The 26,399-nt window shown below is 38.8% G+C and overlaps 2 protein-coding genes across 5 annotated transcripts in view; both read right to left on the bottom strand.

Moving 5' to 3' along the window:
* LOC134617671 (nuclear receptor coactivator 2-like) overlaps positions 1-18,819 on the bottom strand; it is a 59,090-nt gene extending 40,271 nt beyond the window's left edge. For 3 of the 4 annotated variants that reach the window (XM_063463015.1, XM_063463016.1, XM_063463013.1), the window contains exons 1-2: positions 18,710-18,819; positions 5,516-5,577 (exon numbers count right to left, since the gene is read on the bottom strand). The gene's annotated coding sequence lies outside the window, so the exon portion shown is untranslated. Of the gene's footprint in view, positions 1-3,379; positions 3,592-5,515; positions 5,578-18,709 lie in introns of those variants that run through there. The other variant, XM_063463014.1, reaches the window with a different exon arrangement.
* A 1,222-nt stretch (positions 18,820-20,041) lies between these two features.
* Positions 20,042-24,794, bottom strand: lactb2 (lactamase, beta 2). Its single transcript, XM_063461832.1, has 7 exons — positions 24,579-24,794; positions 23,905-24,065; positions 23,585-23,705; positions 23,138-23,316; positions 22,423-22,571; positions 21,821-21,908; positions 20,042-21,237 (listed from the first exon to the last, which is right to left on the bottom strand). Exons 1-7 carry the CDS (start codon positions 24,698-24,700, stop codon positions 21,194-21,196), a joined length of 864 nt encoding a protein of 287 aa, XP_063317902.1. The 5' UTR covers positions 24,701-24,794; the 3' UTR covers positions 20,042-21,193.
* Positions 24,795-26,399: the final 1,605 nt, after the last annotated feature.

The raw sequence follows: 26,399 nt of genomic DNA on the forward strand, positions 1-26,399 counted from the left end.
TATTATGAAATTTTCTCTTTTGTTTTCTTTTTGTAATTCTTCTTTTTCTTCTTTTAACATCAAAAATCTGTACATCAAAGATTTGAAATCCCAGAACAGATGCTGCACCTCAAGAACAAGAGGAAAAAACACTATGAAAGGCTTTGAGAGGGTTGCACATTCTGACTTCCACTTCAGCTTTCACAGTGTTGTTTCTTTCCAGTGTATCCATTACGCCCATGTGGTGGATGCAAATTTGACACGAGTATACATCTATCCCTACAGCCAGTTTTCCACCTGAACACACAGGAGTTTCTCAGGCAATCAAGCCTGTTTCAAACCTTTGGTCACAGTTACCTCTCTTGCCACCTGGTTGCCCAGACCTTCTTTTATTGAAGTGTCAAAGTTTCCAAAGACTTTTTGACGCTGTTGTGTTGGAATGAAAAGCAAATGCCTTTCTGTGTGCTGAGAAGTGAGTCCCTGTAAAAACCAAGCTGTACAAACTGGCTCACTTCAACCAGCACTCCTTTTTTTGTCTAAATAATCACCCCCACCACCATAGCTCAGCCACCTTAGCTCAGTTATTCTGTCTTCTTTCTGTTCCCTTTTTTTTTTTTTTTAACCATCTTCAACGTCATCACATCACATCAACTTGAGAAAAATCTTGTTGTTACTAATAGATTACAATTAGAATGATCATTTTAATTTGAACTAGAGTTTAATAGTAAATTATCTGCACATCTCTGTCTCTATAATTCTCCCAAAGTTAGAAAAGGGAACAAGAGGCAAAACAAGCAGAAACTCAACTGTATTGACAGAAATCCAAGAAAATCAGCTGAGTGAAAGATGATCTGATGCAAGTGCAGTGCAGAAACGCCAGAGTAATTATCATAGCATCAAAATGGAGGGACATTAAAAATAATAACTCTAAATAAACTGTTCACAGATGGCTTGTTAGCTGGCTAGATAGCCAGCAGCTGCTCATTACTCGGCATGTGCAGCTTCATGTAATGTGAGAGCGTGATCGATTATAGACAGGAATCAATAACATTGAACATGCCTGCCCGGATGCTAACTCAATTGTGAGTGCATACACACGCATACGCACACACACACTAATGCACACGCACACAAAAACACAAACAAGAACGCCATGCTTCTACATGGACAAACATGATGATAATCTCACACACACACACACACACACACACACACACACACACACACACACACACACACAAAAGAGTTTCTGCTGTAAACACTGAAACTGAGCGGCTGCTTAACAGCACAGAACAAAAACATCGGGGCCGCCTCGGCACTGCAGTTTAGGAAAGACACCAAAGGAGAACTTATGTTCCTTTAATGTGCAGAATCATCCTACATGCATGAAAAACAAACACAAAATATAAGAGTGGCGCTTGTCGAGACACAGACAGAAACAAAGTGATTGTTTTATGTCATCATGCGGTGGACAAATCTGGACTCTTCTCAGCTCAAGTTTCAAGTTCACAGTACAGGGCCGGTGGTTTGAAACTCTTCTGAAAAGCCATTCAAAGCTCTTTTGATCTGACAGTATACTGTAGGGTAATACTGCTTTGGTTGTACAGCACCTTTCATGCAACATGTGTGGCACTAAAAAAATGAGGATGCAGGTTTGATGAAAGAGCAAACAAGTAACGATAACGATTACACAACACACAAAGGCACTGTGTCATAACAGTTTGTGACAGGAGAAGCCCTGCTTTTAAGGGGTGTTTAAATGTTTAAATCACTAATATCATTAAGTAGGATATTAGCTGAAAACGAGGCAGCATCTCCAGTTCTCATTTTTGGTGTGATTTTGGGTACCCAGCAGTAGAAAGGACACAAGGCAGTGGCTGGTCCTAAGCCTTTGAGCAAGGTGACTTTAAAAAAAATCAATTCTGAGAGATACAGGGAGCCAGTACAGTGTTCCCAGGTCTGGAGTGATGTGGTCCCTCTTCATTGTACAACATATGCAGAATTCAAGACAAACCTTACCACTTTTAAACAGCAGATAATTGTGGCAGAAGCAAAGTCATCACTAAACACTGTGTGATGGAATCAAATGCTGCTTTCTTTGCAGTTAGCAGTAAATCACTTTTTATGACATACTGATTAACGGGAAGACACCACAGCTCATATCAGACATAATTAGACGAATTCACCGGTGAGGTAGGCAACTTTAAAAAAAAAAAAAAAAAGCCACACAAAGTGAAAGCAAAAACACCTAGATAGAGATAGCAGAGGAGCTTCATGTTGTTCTACTGGCCCAGAGGTCAAACTCCACCTTCAGCTCCCTGAGTGACTTATCAGCAGAAGCAGCTAGTGTCTGTGTGAAAATTAACATGCAGTCACAGCCCAGTGACCCCATGAAACGGCAGTTGTTTGCATTGTGCTTCAGAAAGTTGTCTTTCAAAGTTTAACCTCTAAGATTGCTCAAGTTTGGCGCTGGTATGTGTGCCTTTGTGAGAAAAGCAGTCATGGATTTTTCAAACGTGGATCGCTGTGCTCACTTGGAAACGAAACATTCTGGTACATTATTTCAGTGTTCCTCTACTGAAATTTAATATCCTGTGTAAAAACTGCAGTTGGGAATTAGTTAAAATGATTAAAACTGAACTGACACCTCACTAGCTAAGAATATTAACAAGTCCACCCCTTTTTTTCCCTTTAACTGCAAGCTTGTCATTACGAAACTGTGCATTTGCAAAGCGACTTCACGAACCTGTGAATTTTACACTCAGCCAACCTGCTGCTTTCTGGGTGAGTTTTACCAACAGTTGTTATTGAAGCGCAGAAAACTGAGTAAACAGTTGGCTGGTTAGACCTCAGGTGACAGAGCAGCTTCGGGCCTGCTGACTGTGCACTCTGCGTGTGTGGCCAGTCATTCATAACCACTCCCATTGCAACATGCACACACACGCAAGCACACACGCTCGCACACACTGTGTCAAAACCACAACAACAATACATGACAGCTCAAAGTCCAAGTATGACTAGGATAGTCACACCTACTGTGAGCATCAGAACTCATCACTGTTGGCTAATAAAGAAACATAGGGATAATACAATATAAAGTTCATTTCTGTCATTCACATTAAATAAACATTAGCTCAGATATCTCCAATCAAAGCACGAGTGACTGACAGGTGCTTTAAAGCGGGACATAACTTCTGATTGATTCAAGTTAACAAGAAGTAGCTGACGACACTGCTAAACATTGCTTCTGTTTAACTATGTCATCAGCTGAGATATATGGAAAAAAAAAGAGTGTGTTCTTCTTAAATATAGTGTGTCAACCAACCTTATAGACTTTGCCTTTTAATCTGCTGTCAGCATGAAACAGAACGAAGCAGATCAGAGTCTGAGCGTTGCTTACCTTTGCTTTGGTTAAAACAGTCCATAACAGGTCCAGAGCCGGCTAAACATCCCATGCCGGCCGGGCAAACACACTGGTTTTCACAGCATACACACACACACACACGCACAACCATACACTCGTTTTGTATTTCCCCTCGCTTCTCTGTGAGATTATTCCTGTGTGTGTGTGTGTGTGTGTGTGTATGTGTGTGTCATCTGCCTCTAATGACAGCTGACAAACTACATGCCGCAAATCCTCTCTCTCTCACTCCCTCCCTCCCCCTTGCTCTCTCTCTCTCTCTCTTGTTTTCCCCTCCCCCCATCACGTAGACACACACACATATACACACACTCCTCCCTGTCTCCTCCCACAACACAGGAACACACTCCTCCCTCCTCTCGCTCACAATCGTTCTAGGCACTGGATGATTTACATGGCCTATTGTTCTGTAATTCTGGAGGGCTTTTATTATTTTAAAAAATACACTAATCATTACCGTCTATGACATTTGTTACAAAACAGTCAAAGTACAAAATGTGTTACTTTATCACTAGTTACAACACTTTTCACAAACTCACAATTCTTACATGCAGATGTTCAAAAAAGTGCAAATATTAGGCAAAATGAGAAATGTCAGTGCTGTTAGAATCAGAAATGCTACGATGGGAATTAATAATATAATTTAATGCAAATTCATTTACGGATGCCTGAATATTTTCGTCAATTTTTCGCGAACAAGAAGAACAAAAAAATAAATACATACATACATTTTCTATTATTCAAACTTGCGCACAACTTTCAAAACTGAAGCAGAAAGAGATGTCTGTCAGAAACAGTGAAGCCAGTGAGTGACAGAGAAAGACTATTACATTCAGCACTTGCATAATAAGCATTGTCCCTGCTTGTATAATAAGCCCTACATGAAGGGAGATGGCAAACGCACACACACACACACACAAGTGAAATGAGTCAGAGAAAAAAGAGACAAACACACACTAAGAGGTAATTTTACAAATTAGCTAAAGCTCTAAGAGCTTTATGCACACATACAGCTACCACATACTCACACGAAAATTACTAGGTTAACTGTCACCCTCGCTTAAAACACACGCATCCTTCTGTGTTTTCACTTTCCATGTTCTTATGTCAGGATGTCCCTGTTTTGCTTTATGAGCTGTTGTGGTTTCTATGAACTGCTGTAAATAATGTCTGACGGTGTTCCTTACCTTTGATCCAGTGATGCTGCTTTTGGTTTAGTTTCATGTTTTAAGTTCTTATTATCCCAACCAAATGTTCAAATGGTTGTTTTTTTTCTCAAAGCTTAAAGTTGAAGCTCACAGTGGCAGAATGATGAGTGCTGTGAAACTGAAAACTTTGGGGTTTTTTGTTTTCTTTTTTGCATTTTCTACTCTGCAAGTTGCCGTGTTAGAAGGCGATTATACTCTGACGTGCACAGCTGCAAACGTGGATGAGTAGTCCTGTTATAGTGCTGTGAAAGTACCCTTAAGTCCGGTTGAAGGGTACATGTGTAGCACACCGAATAAACTTGAACCGAATCTTAAAGGATTTGAAATCCATCACAAATACACTGACTGAGGAATGACCTTTGAACTTCTCCTGCAAATGTACTTTTCCTGATGCCATGGCACTAATATTTGGCCATGCAAAACACAATTTAATTATATTTGGTTATAGAAAATCAAACAAGAGTGCTGTTACAGTACACTGGTCTACCATTGTCACTGGCCAATATCATCACTGCTAATGTCAGTATATTGGCAAGTAAGTTGGAATTTAACTTGGTCAGTGGTCAATATATCTGATGTAACACCCCAGTTTTGCACTGGATAAATGATGTTGGAAGGTGTGATGAAGAGGTGAAACACAGGTCAGTTGTGTTGTTAAAACAGATTTGCTTCCCTTAGCACAAAAACAAACATAAAAACCAAAAAAAACCTCAAATAAAATTCAGTGTTTCATAGAATCTGTGCATCTGCATGTTGAACTCCACTGCATCCCTAAATAAAAGAATTAATTTTTTCTGTATCGCATGTATTGTAATATAACATATATGTGTACTGATATATGCTATATTTGTATTGCATCCTATTGTAATACAGCAAAACACTATCTTAACATAAAGAGTCTGCTTACCTGATTTGCAAAGCATCATGGGTAAACATCCATAAAGATATGGCAACATCATTCAGTTATCTCTGTGAGACACATGAAACAAAAACAAAGATAAATGTTAGGTTTGTGTTTGATACAGATTTCTTAAATAGCAATGTGTCTGACAGCTGATCCCACAATCTTTTTTTCTTTGCTCGTCTTTTAATAATAGTTTTTTCTTTAATAACATTTCTTTCAGCCTTTTATTACTACGTTTACTGTGTCTATTACTATGTAATACTTTGAAAACAGGCTCCTAGATTGAAGGACCATAAAATGTATGCACGTCATCTTGTTTGTAGAAATACAGACATGTGGACAATGAATTATTGCATGTATAATGAACAGCTTAGGCACAAACTGAGAAAAATTGTAAGAAACTGGAAATGGCCAAAAATCAACGCAACATTAGCCAAGTTGGCGAAGCTTTTTATCCCTAATACAGATAAAGCTCTTAAGACACTGGATCATTCTCATAACGCAAATTAGCATACGTCAATGTAATTTGTGTGACTATGAAGATGTAAACGGAGATGTGTCTTTCAAAATCCAGTGTTTATAAAATAATGTTTAGTCTCCAGCCTCAGAGGTATAACAACCCCAGTGACATCATCCAGGTTATTTTCTCATAAAGAAAAACATGGATGAGAACTTCCCAAAACTAGTAATGTAACTTTAATATTAAAAAATAAAGGCATACAAATACAAACACTGATGAGACCTTCCTGTAAGCACTGAATGAACGTTTTTAGACATCATATTGAGTTGCTAAAGTGCATGAATAATTATCACTTTCCAGGCATGAGGCACACTTAAGTGAAACACATCACTTCATTTTACCACAAGAGTCAACCCATCATCAAGTACATATGCAGGGCACGCCTAGATCAAATGTGTAAGAGTGTGTGCTTGCTAAATATGCTGCCGTCTTTTACAGGATAAAATCATTTAGCAGAATTTAACCTTAATCATCACCCACCAGTTATGCTGGAAATCGCACTCCTGCCCACAATAACAAGGAAACCTGCAGCTTTTCCCAGACAATGACCCTGCCTGGGAGGAAGATTCCGAGAGCTCGGAGGCCTTTTTCACACCGTGAGGTTGACCTGGAACAGTATGGTGCTGCTCCAGGTTCATCGAGTTCCCACTGGCTTTGGTTCATATTCAAGAAACATCCTATTTTATGAAACAACTGGTCTCCTTTTATTTGAACAGCTGAAGTGTAGTGGAAATCTACTTAAATCCCTCCCTAACGATCAGATATTTCAGAACCATTTTACAGCGTGCCCTTTCATTTTCATGTTGCAGACAACTATGTGCGTGTGTGTAAAGTCCAAAGTGTAGGTCACATGTTCTGCTGCTGTGGAAAGACAGAAAGAGCCTACCTGTTTACTGGATTTCAGTCACCCCCCCTCACATATATATCTGTTGTAATCAAGTAAAAACTCATTTTTTTCAGGAACTATTATGCATCACATACTCTCTGTGTTGAATCACATCCTCTTCCCCCCTCAGTGTTAAAAGGAATGGCAAATTAAAGGAAAACCCCACATTGTGGGTTTGAGTGACGATTTACCACCTCGTGCCCTAAGAATTCAACACAGAAGCGACATGTCCAATGCAACAGCATAACAGACCTGCAAAATCCTCCAACTGTAGAAGTCAAGCGTTCAGTATTTTTCCATAATTTTCTGTACATCTTTACCAAAAGTCCTTGACAAGAACTGTTACTGTGACTTTGTTCTATTCCACTTCTGACATAGTGGTAAATAAGTTATAAATACAATTTCACTAATACTGAGGTTTTGGGCTATGAACATTCATGTACTTATGTTTAAACAAATTCAGCGTCCGATGCAGGAAGCTGAAACTTGTTTTCCCTTAGAGACATAATGTAAAGCATCAAAGAAATGAATATGTCACAAAATAGGAATAAAGGCTGAGGCGGGCACAGGGATGTACTGATCCAATATCAGACTGATCCTGACTCAAAAAGCTGACAGCTGGGCCAATCTATGCAATTCAAGCCTATGTTGTTGTGTGTTTAATAAAGTATGAATCAGCAGCAATGCACTGGTTTGCTAGCAGGAGAGCTAACAGAGCTCTCTCTCACTTGCTCTTGCACTCTCCCTCTTCCAATGTTCAGTCTAACACTTATTGGGAAATATTTATTTCACATACATTAACATAACACATTTTGTCAACTTGATTAATATTATTTCACCTCGCCTGCCTCTTGTCAGCTCCATGTAAACACATGTGTGCATGTGCATCTGTGTTTGTGTGTAGGTGCACTCACAGCGAGACTGAGAGCAGCGAAAGGAGAAACAAGTGTGAAATGAAAGCTGTGGGCAGGGAAGATTCTAAATCTGAGCTGAAATGAAACTAGTGCAAAAAAGATTAGGTGAATAACATACACACTTTTTATTTTTATTTTAGATTGAATTCATCTTGGTTGTCTTGTCATTTATTACTAGACTTAATAAGCCTGTTACAATTTGTTTTACAAAGTCTGGAAAGCAAAGCCTAGTCTGACATTGCCTTGCAGATAAAAGAGCAATTCCCAATTGCTTCCTCGTAGTAAAAGAATACAGTCCAGTCATTTAACTGGTATCAGTACTCGGTATCCGCATGCATTGCTAATCTCACTGTGGGCATGGACAGGGTTGACCAACCAGTTTTAAAAACATGATGATGTGTATAATGCAACATGTTGCAGCTTGAAAGTTTAACAAGTTAAAATACAATGGAAGAGTCAAACCTACCAAATCGAGATCGTTAGCACAGTGGTAAAGTGTTGCACGCTTGTGGTGTGTGTGTGTGTGTGTGTGTGTGTGTGTGTGTGTGTGTGTGTGTGTGTGTGTAGTTACTGTAATCAAGAACACCAAATGAAAAGTACTAAAAAGAAGAAGTTAGTTTTTTTGGTCAGTGGCCAAATCTGAAACATCTGCTGGCTCTTCCCCCCGATTTGTTCACTGTTACTTAGTGTGTGTGTGTGTGTGTGTGTGTGTGTGTGTGTGTGTTGTGTGTGTGCGTGTGGCAGCAGCATTCTCAGTCAGTTGGACACAGCACACTCAAACCACACTGCACTTTAACATGCACCTGCCACCGCTGAGATAGCTGTGCGTATGTGTGCATTTGTCAGTTTGTGTGTGCATCAGAGTGTGTCAGTGTCTGTGGAGGAGAGATGGACAGCTGATCTCTACCCAACTCCTTTGTGAATTGCACAAGCACACATGCAAGCACAAATGTTCTTCCTGCGCACACGCACGATGACAGAAAAATCCCATGGCTGTCACCCAGCCCACTTTGTGCACTGCAAACTTACTCGGGGCAATGAAAGGGTACAGTTTTATCAATAATCGGTCATTTTACCCAGGACCTGAAGTAGAACAAGCCAAGACAGTAAGATGCACACTGAAGCACCAGTAAAATACAGATTAACCAGCTGGACTGTTTTCTCCCTTTCGGAAACAGCCTTTTCTCAAAGGAAAGAACATGCAAATAATTTCTAAAGGCTGTTTTAAAAAATAAACAATGGGCCCCCAAAGTGACTTGAACTTTGCTTCCAGCAAAAACAAAGAAACACATATTTGCACCTACAGAGTCATGGCAATTGTGTTAAGACCTAACTTTGTAGTTAGCAATGGAGGGTTTCACTGTTAATTATTTGCATAATAGACATTGTGGTAACCAAGCACGCACATACACACTGACATGCACACATTCACACACACACACACACACACACTGAGTGTCTGTTAGATAGAGAGAGGGAAGAGTGAGAGGGAGCTACAGAAAGTCAATGAGAGCCACACAGAGAGACGGCCTACTTCCTGACTGTGATTAATTTCTGTTACTAAGCAGCTCTATGGTAACACAGACATCCACAGCTACACCGAGCTCAGAGCTGGTTTACAGTATACAGCCTATGCGTCTAACACATTACACAAGTTAGATGCATAGGCTGATAATCCTGGCCAGTAACCCAAAATATATAATCCCATATAAGATGTGCAAAAACAGCCCATCTGCAATTTGCAATGTTCACAATTATGCATCAAATTTCTTGTGAAACTGTGAGATTCAGCCCATGTCTTTTAATGTTATGTGAAACATATGACGAATTTGTGAATATGAACAAAAGCACCCACAGTCATTCAGGGAGGTTAGCATGTCAACTAATTACAAATTCTGCTCAACCATTCATCTTAAGACTGCACAAAAATTACCCTTAAGCCACAAATGACTTAAGTAACTCTTAAAAATGACAAGAGTTTTTCAAAAGCAGCCCTGTCATCTGCTTTTACTCTTAATCTAACCATTCTCTCTCAGGCACAGATGTGATGCTAAACCAAAACACAAGAAGCTCAGCTGTGTTGACCTCTCTTTGATTGCATGTGGACAAAAGGATATTTATCAACTTATAAAATTTTTCAGTTATTTCCTGAATTTAATAACTTGTCATTACGTGACTATGATTTATCTCCAGAGTCTGATGGTGAGAATAGGATCGGAGTAACAAATGGGCATCAAAATGGACTTAATCAAGCCATAATATGCATTTTGGCCACAGTGCTGCTTAACCTCTTTACTGTCATCTTTGCAGCAATGGCCTGTCACCAAAAGGCTGTGATGAACACCACAATTAGCTCTGGCCATGGCCTGCGTTTGTTCTGCAAAAGCCTGTTATGCTATTAGCTTGTATTATCCAGCTGGAAGCCTGTGGAGTCTCTCTCTCTCTCTAACACAGCTCTGCTGTCATAGTGCTGGAGAATTACAGCCGCCATCAGCTCCAGCTAACCAAATTAGCACTTGTTATGCAACCTGCTACACTTGGCTCACAGGTCCACTGCTTCAACCCTGCACAGCTTTCCATATGGTTTGCACATAGGAAGGCAAGTTAGCGTTGCAGCCTGCTCCTCAGCTGAGTGGCAACATGCTGGTTTATTGCTTTGTTTAAGCACTTTAATCTGGTGTACGTATCCCTTATATGCAACAGACGTTTACTGTAAAACTAAGACTTTCTGCCACGACAACACAACAGCTGAGAGAGTGTGAATTCAAAGCCAGAAACTCAAATCATGTGAGGCTGCATGCTGCGCTTTCATAGCCAGCTGCAGTCTTCAGTGTTTATAGCCCGTGAAAAAAAATGACTGTAAATGTATCTGCCAGTAGAAGGTGTCTTGATACTTGCTAGTTTTAAAATTTGACTTTCACTATCTCACTGTAGTATATATGGTTTAAGCAAGTCAAACTGAAGACTTTTAAGCCTTTTTTCTGCCACTTTAAATACCACTTTCAAATTACATTTAAGACTAAACTTGTGATGGAAAACTGTGTTTAGAAGGAAAAATCTTTCTACATTTATTAGTTCAAATTACAGTATTCATTTGGATTTAGGCATATTTCCCAAATTAGTCAATAATGAATCTAAGAAAATAAAAATAAAAACATAAATCTTGCCTGAGATGCTATTCATTCATCCCAAGTTTGAAAGAGCCTCAACAAAAGTGTATTTTAAGTGGTAAGCATTACCCGTTGCTCTCTTTGCTATTCTTAAATCAGTTGTCCAAACCACTGCAAAAAAAAAAAAAAAAAAAAAAAGATCTAAAGGGTTAATTAAAGTACTGGCTTTTAAGCATAGTCCACAAATTTTCAATAGAGTTGATGTCAGGGCTTTGGGAAGGCCATTCCAGAAGCCCAACATCAGTCTCCTTTATCCATTCCAAAACCAGTTCTTATGTGTTTGGCATCATTGTCCTATTGGAACACCGAAGTTTCCACCATCTAGCAGCTGATTTGAGGTGAAATTGATTAATTTTGAGCTAGTCTTCCTTCTTCAGTGTTGCATCCCCTTTGTGCAATGTATCATTGGAAGAAAAACAGCCCCAGTCCATGATGCTACCACTACCATGCTTGACAGTTAGTACAAACAACATTCGGCTTGTCCATATACAGCTGCAGTTGAAGTTGAAGGTGTTGATTTTGGAGCAGTGGTTTCTTTTTTTGCCCTGCACCCTCTCTACCCAGGCAGATTTGAGCCTTGCTGAATCCTAAAATGTTTCTGAAAATCCTCCCTCTCATCTGAGGGCAACAGTTTAGGTCTTTTTCCCGACATCGGCAAAGTGGTGGCATATCAGAACAACTTGCATTTACGTAAATTATTTGAACCGATGATCTCGGAATCTGCGTTTGTGCTCCATTAGACCTTCCCAGCTTGAATAAATCTACAGTTCTCTTTCTTAGAACCTCACTGAGTTCCTTAGACTTTCTCATTGTTCTATATTGGTTGAACCAATGAGTTGTGTCAAACAAATGCTTTCTTATGCTGCCAAAGAGAAACTAGCAGTTGTAGTCAACTTAAAAGACATTAGAGAACCTTCAGCACAACTTATTAAAAATGTTTTATGTATGCATGTTTATATTTGAGCCTGTATGTGTACTTTTGACCATGTTTAAATCAGACAAAATGCAAAATAAATTTAAACTTGTGGACCCAATTCTAATTTTTTAAAGTCGGCAAAGGTGTATGCTGAATAAAAAATTGAAACAGACAAAGAACCGTTCAGAAAAATCATAAAAAGCCTCAGATTACCATCATGAATACATGTAAACCTCCACAACTGTGCCCTGGCTAACACTGTAGCTCACAGTCTAAAATGAGTACTATGATAGCACTATTACATACCAACAACAAGGGGAAAGGGCTACATTTTTTCTGTCTCAAGAAGATTAGTCAGGTTCCCGTATGAACAGTGAAGCAGGTTTTTCTTGTAATCATTCCTTCCCTTCATACCATGAAGTGATTCCAAGATTTATCTGAAGCAAATATGAGGCTTTAGCAAGTATAAATCTAAGTATGCACAAATTAAAAAACAATAGTATTGGGTGAGTCTAAAAGACTTCAGACAGCTCTGGCCTCCCTATCATTCAGATACATGACAAACAAAAAGATTTCATTTAAATTGTAGGCGGTCTGAGCTTACATCAGGTTTTGATCTAATCATTTACAATACAAACACTCTGCTCTAGAGCTGGTTGTAATTAACTAAATAATTCTTAATGCTTCTTAATGGTGTTGACCACACTGTCTCATAATCATGGCCACAGTCACAAAGTATCATACTTATCATATGTCCAAGTACAGTAGAGTCTTTTAGAATGTTTCGAAGAAACACGTTGGTGATTTATGATGACGATGACTGATCAAACTTTCCAGTCCATGAGTATTTTATTTTAGGTACACATACAGTAAATAAGGGAATACGAATGAAAGCACCTCCTGTTGTTGTGTGCAGTCACCATGTCAAGAAATTACAAAATACTTGTGGTTTTTGCTGCAATCTATTCTTTGTCTGAATTTCAAATTAAGATCATATTTGAGTCATAAGCAACAGACATGTAGATTTGACTTGTTCCCCTAACAATAACAAGAATTTTTCAGTCGTTGCTCTGCATCTCCCAAGAACAGCTTTTATTTGTACAACTACCCTTAACTTTCAGATGCTTGATAGCATGCCTTAGGTCTCATGGTTTTACTGTAACCACGAGAAAAAACAAACAAAAAACAAAACAAGTGTTTCCAGTATATCTATAATAAGTGTGCATACTTTTTGCAAGAGTAGCTACAAGTGCTTCGCCTTGGCTAGTATCTGAGCAATGATTTAAGTGTTGCTGTTGTTGTATTAGAGCTCCTCTCCTCAGTTCTCTCAGCTCCTGTCATTAGGATAAAATATGATCACATTTTAAAAATATGATTCAAATTTTTTGATGTATCTGAAACTTTAAGTCCTTTAAATCACAATCGTGGCAAATTATTAAACACCTCTAGTCTTTAGAAGTATTGGCCTTTTAAAATAAACAGGTGGTAGACCAAAAAACTTTGAGTCTGTATTAAGCCGCTATTGTGGTTGACACATTAGTCATCGTTCACTCAAACTGCGACACATGTTGACCCATGCATCAAAAATAGAATAGGAATAGAAAACAAATTCTCAGTGCAGGAGCACAGAAATTTCCAGATGGCATTGAGGGAAATTGTGGAAATAATTTAGTTGAGAAAGTTGAGATAGTCTACCAAAAACTGAAAAACCTCCATGGTTGCTTTTTCAGTCCATCAGTGATGAAACATTTTTTCATTTTTTTCATTCTTTGGAGTTGAGAAACTTTTCATTTGGAAAATGGCTGGATCACACGTCACATGCCACTATAAATGAGTAAAGGTGATGTCATAGTTCACGGAAGCCACAACCACAAAGTTAGGCAGTGATCATACTACATTATCTATCTGGAGATCTTCAAACACCACAGAGAAGAGTTATACTTTTATAGAAATTAGCCTCAAAGACGCATGGGTAATCGATAGTGCAGTCTCTTACATGAAAGCCCAAATAGTCCCAAAGGCAGGCACATTAATGAACACTCATGTGAAAAATATAGTTTTCACAGCGCTCTATGCAGGCCTTGTACTTTAGGATTTAACATGCTAACTGACGCCTGTAGAGTCTAGGATGTAGCCCTTGTGTTTCTTGCAGTTTCTCTGAGCACTGGGAAAATTGCAGCATTGTGCTAAACACCTAAAATGAAGCATATTAGCAGCATCTGGCTGCTATTTACCCTCTTAATTCATATGGAACCAGTAAGGATGGACCCAAAAGCATCCTTTTTTAAATGATTTCTTGTCACTCAGGCCGAGGAAGGCCTTCATATACTTGTCAGTGTGGAATCTACAATACCTGCATCAGTCAGTGTTATGTCTATTGTCAGGGTGCTGCTGCTCCCATCGTGTATGCAATGTATCTGAATGTTGCAGAACAAAGCCATATCACTACATACTGCCAAATACTGTAGATGGAAAAGGAGACCTATTTTTCACTACAGCTCTCCAGTCTGAAATGTGCTCCATTTTGCACCGGTTTACATACTACCCTTATCAAGGCTTTTCACTGTTTACATTAAGGTCAAATAAAATAATATGGTTGGACAAAAATAAATAAAAGGAGAACTTTGTTAAATAACCTACTGAATGTGTCAACAGAGATGATAAAAACCAGTGAATTGGCTAGCTGATATCAGCTGATATTAGCTTATCGCAGATATAAAGTATTGGCGTATGTCACATCTAACACGATAAGAAAGAACTAATTTAGAAACTGTGTAACAATTACAAAGATTGCACACAATAGGCTGCCTTAAACATTTGCAATCTAAAGCATCGTCTCTTACTTATTCAAGATAACTTAAAAAATGCGCATGAGCCAATACATCGTCTGACCTTTTAAACGCTCATATATGAAGTCTATTCTAAGACTCTTTTTTTATGTTACTTCCTATTATTCAGTAATGTTTAAGGAGATAATTTGTATTCAAATCTGCAAGTCAATGCACTTTGATTTAGAACTAAAACGTACTTTACCATCACATACTGTAACAATATCCTGCAGATTCATTTTGCTGAGGGAATATTACAGTGATTATGGTGTTCAGACACCACAGGAAGCTTTCAGGGGAGTCAGTGACATGGGTGTGTGTGTGTGTGTGTGTGTGTGTGTGTGTGTGTGTGTGTGTGTGTGTGTGTGTGTGTGTGTGTGTGTGTGTGTGTGTGTGTGTGTGTGGTTAATTAGAGCACTTGGTCTCAGGAGGATCAGACCTGGAAGGCGACTGTCTCTGCTACGTGACAGAAAGCCAGGGGCAGAGTGTGTCTGATAAGTTGGTGGCAGAGAGAAGAGACAGACATAAACAAACACAGATAAGTCGACAAGCATGCACACACCCACACATACACCCCTTGGTAAATACTAGTAGATGTACAGATGAACCAGTTGTGCTGGTATTTAAATACCCCCCCCCAAATCATTCCCAAATTAACATGATCAGCTTGTGGGTGAGAAACACTGAAGGCAACGTTTGCTCTTAAGTAGATACGGAACCCAGTGCTCACCACCTGAATTTGCTACAGCTACAATTTTGGCATGTTTATTTCATAGTCTGTTACTAATTTCACGTCTATATCTGATTTAATTCACTCACAAAGACATTAAATTAGGACTAGGTTTATTTTAAATCCAAGACCAGGATAACATCAGGGATTGATTGCTATGATTTAAATGTGTGAATCTATTTCCTTGCTGTCCCAGGATAAACCTTCATAGAAAACAAACTGAGGAGAAATGCACAGTCAAGCCTTGCCCTTCCTCCTCCTGCTGCTGCCGTCATTGGTCAGGACATTATTTGAGCCCTCATGTGGTTTAGTGAATTCAAGCCTCTAAGGATCCCTCATTGGGCAGGCTGCCAAATTTGTGTTAAGATCTTGGACTTAAGAACATTCCTGCACTCTTGCTGCAGCACTATAAGGTAGTTTTGGCATTGAACATTGTATTGTAATGTACCAGAATTTAATTAGACAAGACACTACTCTGTAACTGTAATAAGACCGTTACAAGAATACAGAGCAAACAGATAGAGGTGAATCTCTGACTAAAACAAAACATGCACAGTATTTTATGCTGCCTAACTGTTTCTATGCATAAATAGCATAATGCCTCTTAACCCCTTAGAGAGAAAAAAGGTACAGAAAGAAGGGTTAAACAGAACCTGAACACTTGGCCTACATGTTGCAATCCCTTTCAAAGTTCACTTTGGGGTGCCGGGAAGAGCAAATAAGCCTAAAAGAGCCAAAAAAAAATCATAAGCCCAGCCCTCAAAGATAACATTTCCAGAGGAATCAGATGGCACCTGTCACGTAGGCAAACTGACAGATTTCCTGTAGTAAGATACCTGCACAATAGCAAACACAGAGAAACCAGCACAACAGCAAATAAAGACAAATTCTTGTGCCTGCATTTAAAAAGGCCCACCTTACTGCAAGACAATACGTTCTGAGCTGTGAGTGTTTCTTTTCAGCGTAAACCTGCACAACATGTTTTTGTCACAGCCGCACTCCTCATTCTATGCTGTGCTGTTAGCATACATACACATGCTATGTAGTCCAAAAAGTAGCATTCTGCTTAATATATAAGAGGGATAACTGTAATATCTCAAACTTGGACACTCTAAAGTGCAAATAATTTGGCTTTTGCTTTGCAAATTGGCTTTTAACAGCATACACATATAACAAAGGAAAAGCAAAAGTGAAAGCAATGCACTCTCAAGGATCATATGTCATGAAAAAAGATGCGCGTTTGATGTAAATATCCCTCATTTCCTAAACGCCTGGTCTCAAATCACGCAACGCCCTTCTTGACAAACCAGCAGATGTCCTCCCATCTTAACAGAGTATAGCCTGTTATGACTTTAAATACATAAAAAAATGATGATGATAATAATGTTAGTAGTTTCCATCCATGTACCAGTCTCTAATGGATTTTCACCTACGACTATTCCCACTGGACTAAAACGATAATATCACTTGAAATAACATGTTGTTTCAGATAATTAGCCTTTTTATTATTGTTTGTTTTCAGCTTCAAACCTGAAAAAAAAAACACATTCTGGAGAGATAAGCATCCCCTCACAACACAGTAGAGCTAGCTGCTAAACTATGTCAAATTAGATGGAAGAAAAAGAAAAGACACTTGTTTTTTAATTGTTAAAAATCTATTATTAACAGTCATTTAAACTGTGGCATCATTCTACTAAATGCTGGAATTATACCATCATAAAATAACATAAGTTATGAACTACCTACAATTGTATCTTTAAACTGAATTAACAACAAAAACAGAGAACTTTTAATATATTGGAGAACACTAGCTCTCTGGACCTCTGGTAGCATCCTATAGAGGTATCCCAGCAAATTTTTATGGGCTAAACATTTTTTCTTCTAACATTTCTATTATGGTCTTTGTTTATGGGTTAATTATAGTGAAATAACTATTTGAGAGTCTTGGGTACATGGCTGTGAACTGCTTCACTGTAGCTGATATGTTAGTTTCAGGCTTGAAGCCAACAACAGCAGAAAATGTTATTTCCTGATGGCAGTTAGCTTTGACCACCACAACCAGCTGCTACATGTACACACTTTAAAATGTATCTTGTGGGTTGAGTTTGCTTCTAACAACTTGTTTTAATTTGGTAAACTGCCAATTGTTTGGTAAACAATTACTTAGCATGTATTAACAGAAGTGTTTTATGAGAATAGGACATAAGAGTTGTTTTATAAGAGTCTGAACATTAAACAAATATTAGATCTGTGTTCTTTATTTCCAAAAATAAAATAATTTATGTGGGCCCGCTGCAGAATTTCAGCCAATTTCTGTTCAATGGGATTAGTAATAGGAAGTGAAACAGCTCTTTTAGAGCGTCTCTGGTTTTACTTTGAAACTACAAACCGGAAGTGTACGATTGCGTTTGTTTTGCTTGACGCCTGAGTTGGTTAAGGAAGTCAAAGCGATATGAACCAGTGTGAGAATATCATAAAATGTTCATTGTTAAACAATTATATGTCTATATTAATCTGATAAACCCATCTGTGATCAACGAGGGTTTAATTACGGGTGATTACATGAAACTTTAACAGGAGCAACAAGCGAGCACTGAACGCTTGTGGCTAAAGCGGAGGTTCACATAAACCAGCAGTTGTCGCTTCTCTCGATCAGGAAGAGGGGATTTAAACAGCTAACCGTTAAAAGTTAAACGGCGAAGTCCTGGTTGGGATATTTGTGCAGTTGTAACACAGTTGCTTAAACACCTTAAACAAACAGCAGAGCCAATCGGCGTTCACTTCTTCTGCCGAACATTTGAACCCTAGTCGTGGATTTGGCAGGTTACCAACGGAAATTAGCATTTTTATCCACCGAGCTAGTTTCGCCCGAAACCCCGTTTCAGTAGTGATAGCTGTCAATCAGCCGATTTGGCCGATAAACACAGCGAAGTATACTCGCCGTCAGACCCGGTTCGTGAACACAGATGAATGACCTGCGCGTTTAAATACTGGACGAACATAACGTTATTTCCTGTAATCAACTAATTAACCCTGTGGTATATTTTCACTACCCAATAAAAATGTAGAACCGCCATGAAGGAAAACAAAAAACATGAAACAACAACAACAACAAATGCACATTTTAGTATAAAACTCGATTTAAATTAGTGGACATTTTGCACGTTAATACGTGTTTTTGGAGGTGGGACTAACGGGAGAAGTGGGGGTCAAGAGAATGACGGGAAACTTACCTGAGAGTTTGGGAGACCGTGGGTGCCTGACGTGCGGGATGTCGTCGGGGAGATGTCGGTCAGCGGGACGGAGCGGCAGCGGCGTCCTGGACCGGAGCCGCCATGTTCATCTGGCTCAGAGGCTCCTCGGCTCGGCTGTTTATCTTTACCAGTAGACCCCCCTCCTCCGTCTCCACCGCCACCACCCCCCACCTCCACTCATCTCATTACCACACGGCAGAGCTGGGTGTCTGCAGTTCGCCCTTTCTCAGCCTCACTCGTGCACGCAAACTCCCGTCAGCTCGTTATTCAAAGGGAAAACTGAACTAAAAGCCCCGAATGCAATTTTTATTTCTATTTTATTTGTGAGATAGTTTGTGAGTTTTTGTTTTGTCAGTTCTGACTGCGATAAAAGAAAAGTAAACCACCAAAATAAGACACGCATATAAAGTCCCTTTTTTCTTTTTCGTTTGTTATGGAAACATTCACATCTATAGAACAAATGGTGAACGACGTATGATACTTTTAAAAACGCAGTTTCAGCAATATGTTGTATTACGTGTGCATTACAGTTCAACGCAGATGTGCAAATGATTAATTAAGATGTATTTATAAAGCGCATTTAAACAGCTGTATAAGACAACAGAAAGTTAATATAACCTAAATTACAAATTAATATAAAAAATGGGGGTGGCCAAAATATAAAACAAGACAACAACCGGCAGTCACAGTCATAGTCAACAGATTAGGAATACCAGTAGAATACCAGTAAGCCCACAGACATATGTGGAGCATTTGTAGTAGACACAGACTCAGAAAGCCGATTCCACCATCGTTGATACAACTCAGAAAGTCCCGTCATCCTTCAGTTTGAGACCAGAACAGGGGACATAAAGTAAGGGTTCTTGGAATTAAACAGCTGTAGTATTTTAATCTATAATTAGAACTTTGTTGACAGTGACTCACCAGGTATTGCAGTGCGAAATTATGAATAACTTTACTGAAATTTTAAAACTTTGCAAACAATCCAGTGAGCAAGATTGGTTCTTTCTTGCAGGCTGGTTCTGCCCCCTGTTTGACACCGCTGCTTCCAGATGTAGTATGTAAGGTGTAGTTAGTACTTAGTAACTTGCAAAATATTTTCCTGTAGTCTCTTAAATTTTTGTCCACAATACACAGTATAGGTGTTAGGTGTCCATCAAATGTCCTGCATTAGTTATGCACTGTAGTTTTTTTTTTTTTTAGTGTAAGGTGAGAGATTTTCAGTAATGACACAACTGAATCCCAAATGAGCAAAATGTTGAAAAGGGAAAGACCCCCATGTACATAATGCACTCACAGTGTCACAAAGTTTAATTTTAACATTTTTTTTCACAGTATTCCAACGCATATTTACATATGATATTTTTTAAACAAGTTTCTAAAAAAACAGAATAATTATAATGCAAATTTTCTGAATGCAAATTATTCTAACTGACCATGGTACAGTGAATTTTGCCATAAAATTAAGAGATACTGCCACCTAGCGACTGACTGAAAATGTGTGCAGCATTTCCAGTACAAAGTTTAGAGATTCATTAATATGACTGAAAAGACAGACGGGTTCAAGTTAAAGTTTGCAAAGGGAGAAAACAGCTGGAAAAATATATTTCTGTACACATCACTATTTAGATTTCTCATTGTGTCACGGTCAACAGTCTGAGAAAGCACCAAACTGTTTTATTTTCCCCAGTTCCTATTCCCATACACACACCTTATGTCTTTATTTGGCAAATCTTTCTTAACCGAGTGCCTACATAAAACAATTTCTATACCCAGAAACAGCTGAACGGTTAAGCAATGAATTTCCTTTTACCCACATAAAACCTTTCTTGAGATATTGCAATAACACACCTGTGATAGGGAAGTGCCAGCCTCATAAATAATAACTCAATTACAAATGTTATGAGATTATTGACTTTCTGGGCTTCATAATATACCAAACTCAGTAAAATAAAGTACAGTACAGTCATTATATACTGTATAAATCCAACTTATCCCACTTACATGACAAGAAAGTATTGTTAAATGGAAGACAACGCTGACAATTATTTTTAAATCAACACAAAAAGCTTACTTTAACAGCCTCAACTCAAAAAAGAAGACATAGAAGCAGTTAAGCAGTTTTAATTAGGGGGGGGACAGGGGAAGTGTAGCACTCTGATCACACTTCAGGATGAGGTTAATTCTTCATGCGGCCACAGGCGGCTGACCTTGAGGCAAATTTTAACCTTGTCTAACTATAACACAGGCTTTCTGTGCCTTGTGTGTTTTGAGTTGTGAAATATCTGAAGCAACGGGTGTGACTAATACAACAGATTTTTTCCTCTAGAACATTTCTCAATCAGCACTGGTGTACAGCACAAACATAGCGCTGAAAGCAATCATCTCGCATTCAAAAATCATTAGCTGTTGATCTTGAAAATCCCAGCCCAACGCTCCATTTCATCTCACTGTCAGTGGACGTCACAGATTACTCTTCCATTTGCTGCTCTGTGAAGATTCGTTCACTGTGGGAAAGAAAGGTTTACATTTGTGTCACAGCCAAATTTTCTAAATGACAGCAGCACAATTATAATTAACCTGCAGTCCTATAGTATAGTAACTAAAACTACCACCTTGCAGTCGTATACCTCTGCTCACCATGCATGTTGAAGTTTACAACCTGTCTATTCAGACTCATCTGTTACAGGACAGAAATTGGTTTCATGAGGTCACAGTTACCTTGAACTTTGACCACCGATTTCTTATCAGTTCATCTATGAGTCTAAGAGAACACGTATCTCTGATATAATCATGTTCCTCCCTCCCTAGATATTCCTGATATATCACGTTCAAAAGAATAGGATGGATGTGAAGTCACAATGACTTTGAACTTTGGTCACCAAAATCTAATCAGGCCTTCTTTGAGTCCAAGCAAACCTTTGTACCAAATGAGCAGAAATTTCCCAGCAGGCAACAAAGAGCTGCAGCCAGAGCTGAGGCATTAAAAAAAACAAAACATGGTGAGATATATCTATTTTGGTGGATCACATTTAAATCATTACAGTATCTGCTGGAACTTATTTGTAAAGGAAGTAAATGAGACCATACCCAGACTGATTCTGCCTTCTTTCTCCAGCTTCTTTAAGTGATGAACCAGGTTCACATTAGCTGCTTGGTGCAGGTGTTTAGGTGTGTCCTGAGAGAAAAGCAACACAAGTTTCAGTGGGTTTTTTTGTGATCCAGCCTCAAAACAGACCAGTCTGTATGGGATCAGGTCAAGGTCAAAGTCATTTGTATAGCACATTCCAAACCACCAGAGCTGAGAAAAGTGCTTCACAGGCAGCCATTAATAAAACAGAAAAATTTCAAGAAACCATTTAATTCTGCATTTAATTCCGAGTTATTATTAATCTCTCTCCATAGACTCGGGGTAACAACTAAAAAAGTTTGGTCACCTCTGTTTTTTTAAGTCTATATCTTGTAATACTGACAATCATCTGATTAGCAGACACAAATTCTCTGCAATGAGTGTGAACATCGACAAGATCAGACAAGTACAGCGGTGCCAGCCCATTTAGAATGTAATCAGAAGGGATTAGATTGCTTCCATGGTCAAAGATGGCAGACTGTATTACTGGTAAAAGTCTACCCAGTCTACCTTTGACAACAAGCTGGAAACAGCATCAAAGGAAAAGGTGGTTTTTCCTGACCTTGTACACAATCTTGACAAGCTCCATGGAAGTGAAAGCCTTTCCTGCTCCATCCAGAATGGCTGCCAGGATCTGTTGTTCTCTTTGGTCCCGGTGACTGATGTAGTGTCTGATCTTAGAGCCAGCATCCTGAACCACAGGTCCATGGCCTGCACAGGGAACAGCAGCAGCAAGCTTTTTCTCCAGTCATCGGAAAGACTTTGTTAAATGAATGCACGTCACAGAGGCAGAACTCAAAGAAGCACAGCCGGTAGCTCTGAAACAAGTAAAGTCGATCAACGGACAATTTATTGGCAGCTATTTTGAAAATAAGGTAAATATTCACTAGTTTAAAAAAAAAAAGAATAATTATTTGAGGCGTTTCTGTGAGGGAATAGGTGCGGATCTTACAAGTGGAAGTCATAGAGTAACTCATAACAATGTCATGAAACACTCCTCGCAATAAATATGGAAAAACAATTCACCATTATCTAATATAATGGAGACGATGATCTGTGATACAGCATGGTATCTGCAGAATGGTGTATGAAACTAGACTTTATAGAGTACCTACATTTTTTTTATTAAAATATACATTTCTCACTGGTGTAGTGATGATGTACCACAAGATTGTGTGATTGTGTGCAAACAGGTTGAGGGGGAAAAAAAAAACATTATCCAGAGTGTTTTTTAAGAAATAAAACAGAGGGTCAAGCATCAGCGTATCCTTGCTCACCAGGGTAGATGAGGTCAGCCTCCGAGTCCAGCAGGATTTGCAGAGATTTCATGTAGTCGTAGAGGTCTTCAAACACGGCTGTGCCCTCGCCCAGGATGCAGTCTCCAGAGAAGATAGCCCGCTCCTCCTCCAGCAGCAAGGCCATGTGGTCATCAGTATGGCCCGGAGTGAAAAGCACTCTGGGAAAAAGAAATGGCTCTCTGCTCAATTATCTGATTGTAGATTCAGACAAAAGCCATGTCAGTGTGCAGAATGATAATAACCATAACTAAAGGGATGTTAACAAATTTTTATTTTTCGTTGGTACTGCAGCATATTTTCATGATATTAGTTTATACATTTTCACCCTGAAAAAGTCTTTGAGTTATTGTTCTTCTGTGTATATTATGACAGATGTATTTTTTAATGCTCTTTTATAAATTCACAATGTGTAAAAACTGAACTGACTTGAGTGTGGCTCCCTCCATCTCAACAACATCTCCATCTTTTAGGTAAGTGTAGTCTTTGCTTCCTGCTGTCTCTCTGGCTTTGTTGGAGCGAGGCAGTTTGCTGACTCGGACCTCAGAACCTGCAAGATAAAAAAAACAACAACTAAGAAATGAATACTGACTCATTGAGTCTTTAAGTCGAAAAAGTACTGGCAGTTTTTGATTCACTAAACTAATGACTGATTTTCCATTACAACATGGCTTTTAGATAGATTTCACGAATACAGTAACGATGAACGGTGAAGTAACCCAACTATACCCACACATTCAGGGGCTCACCAGTTATGTCCCTGCAGATATCTTCTACTCCACCAGTGTGGTCGTGATGCCAGTGTGTGACGATGATCTCCTGGATGCTGGTGCTGAACTGCTTCAGTGCCTGTTTCAGGCTGCTGATGTATTCAGGCACAGCAGGTTCCCCCGTGTCTATCAGCACCCGTCTGGAATATAATTGCTCATTATATATTCACCCAAAGGATTTTAAAGGTAACTATGCATATTCATATATTCCAACTCTACCGATGAGTACTCCATTGTTCTGTCTTATAGTTGGCTATTGTTTTATAGCTGTTTTATTCACATTACAAAGAACTAAGCGCTCTTTTTCACTGCAAACATAGTCTACTATTTTTTTTAAATATTACTCCAAACTATTATTATTTATTATATTAAGTATATGCCGAAGAAACAAAAAGACCCTGGCAATTAATTGCACACTTTCAGCTTTGTTCCATCTGTCACCTTTATTATCCAGAAGCGCGAAAATGCTCAGGTTAGAAGATTTTAAATGGAATTTGGCATGAGCGCCCATTTCTACAAGCTAAGAAAAAGGAGTGTCAAGTTTTTGGCCAGCTAGTCCCTTTCAAATACACATGAGCTGAACGGACAACACATTTACTCATGTTTCATTTTGGGAAAATGCTAAACGTCACCACTGGCTGGACTAGATTCACCTTTTCCCCGTGCCGACCAGGTACGTGTTGGTTCCCTGCAGAGTCATCGGTCCCGGGTTACAGCCCAGTACCCGAACCACCCTGGCAGACAGCTGCTCTATGCGAGGAATAACGGCGCTCATAGCTCCAGCTGGCGTAAAGTTATCAACAGTACAAAATAACAAAACATACAGAAGTAAAAGTTCAGGAGAATCTCATACAGGATATAAAACTTGTTTACTTCCTGTACGTACTAAGGAAGATTTCAAAATAAAAGTCTTGAGCTCGCTCATCCGCGTCAGTGTTTTGACACGATCATCTATCACCCATTTTAAATGTGTCACTTAAAGCTTGCTTTCAGTACTGCTGTGCCTTTTATCTTATGTTCTTTTTCACATTATTATTGTCACTTTATTTCATGCTGCACTTTATAGTATATCTTTTCAATTCGAAACTGACTGGGTAAACCTATCGCATCGTTACATCTCCCACCACATCTGACTGACTCACATTTTCACACGTGTACTTTTGATAGGCATATGTGGATTGTGGGGAAAAAAGGTTTCTGTGGTTTTACTGCTCTTTGTTGTCTTTGTTGTAAATGTCTTTGTCACTACACAGCATTTTCGTGTCACTTTCATAGATATTTTGCAGGTTAAAACAAGGACCTTCTTTTCTTTGGGTCAGTACTGCTTGAGCCCATTCAACAAACAACCAATGTATATTAGTGCCATATATGAACATATCCCAGTTCTATATAATTCGAATTATTTTATAGGAGAAAAATAATGACAGCTTCAAAAATCCTGGTAAAGACTAAACCGGTCTTTTACAAGCAATAGTACAAACCAAACACTAGATGGGGCCATTGTCCAGTTTGAGTCACCTCATGCGCAGGCTGGCACATTGTAAATATATAATTAAAAATCCAAGATTATCAGTGTTTGTCAGACTGAGTATTATTAAGGATAATCACGCTTTGTAACTTTGTTAATTTTAACCTCAAATATGACAACTATCTGGTCGAATGGCTAATGTTGCTGTCATTAATCCTGAAAGTTGAACTATGGGCGGTTTCAGGTCAATCAAAATCATTAAAAACTGTTTGAAACAGGGTAGTTAATGAAGTTTCATATATATATTTGAGAATACATTAAGAAAGTTTTGCAATTGTTTTAAGGGAATTTTGCAGCAGGCCCGTGGACTGAACACATAAGATGAAAACAGCTTTACAAAAATATTATTATTATTATTATTTAAACTACAGCACTAATGCTATGTTTAAAGAAAATAAATACTCTGATTTGTAGTCCAGTGGGTTCACGGGTACACAGAGATGTTATGAACCAGCCTTCTCTGAGAAGCTCATTGGTTTATTGGCTCATTTGCTTCGTTTGCTCATTCATTAAAAGTGTGTTCATGTTTGGTAGTTTGTCTATGTAGCAATTTATGAGCATTAGTCAGTAGAAACCAAACATATATCATTTACATAAGCACAACAAGCTTGAAAAGACAAGCTAGTGTATTCTAAGAGGAATTATGTCCATTGGATGAGCAGAAGAGTGCTGCTTTAAAAAAATATATATATTTGCATGCTGGTAGTATTTGACCACTTCAGGCTTTTATCAGAAACCTTTTGAGGACTTTGCTTTGATTCTCCATTGTCTCTTCTTGGAGACAGTAGAGGTGTTCCAGGAATGTCCTACATCAAGCCCCTACGCTTTGCTCTTTTAACCCCAACAAATAAGAAAACTTGCTTATAGGTACTATAAGACATGATCCTGGAGGCAATTTGGGAATGAAATTCATTATATTTTGTTTGAATAAATGTGATTTGACGCT

This window comes from Pelmatolapia mariae, linkage group LG18 (assembly GCF_036321145.2).
Source record: "Pelmatolapia mariae isolate MD_Pm_ZW linkage group LG18, Pm_UMD_F_2, whole genome shotgun sequence".
Lineage (NCBI taxonomy): Eukaryota > Metazoa > Chordata > Actinopteri > Cichliformes > Cichlidae > Pelmatolapia > Pelmatolapia mariae.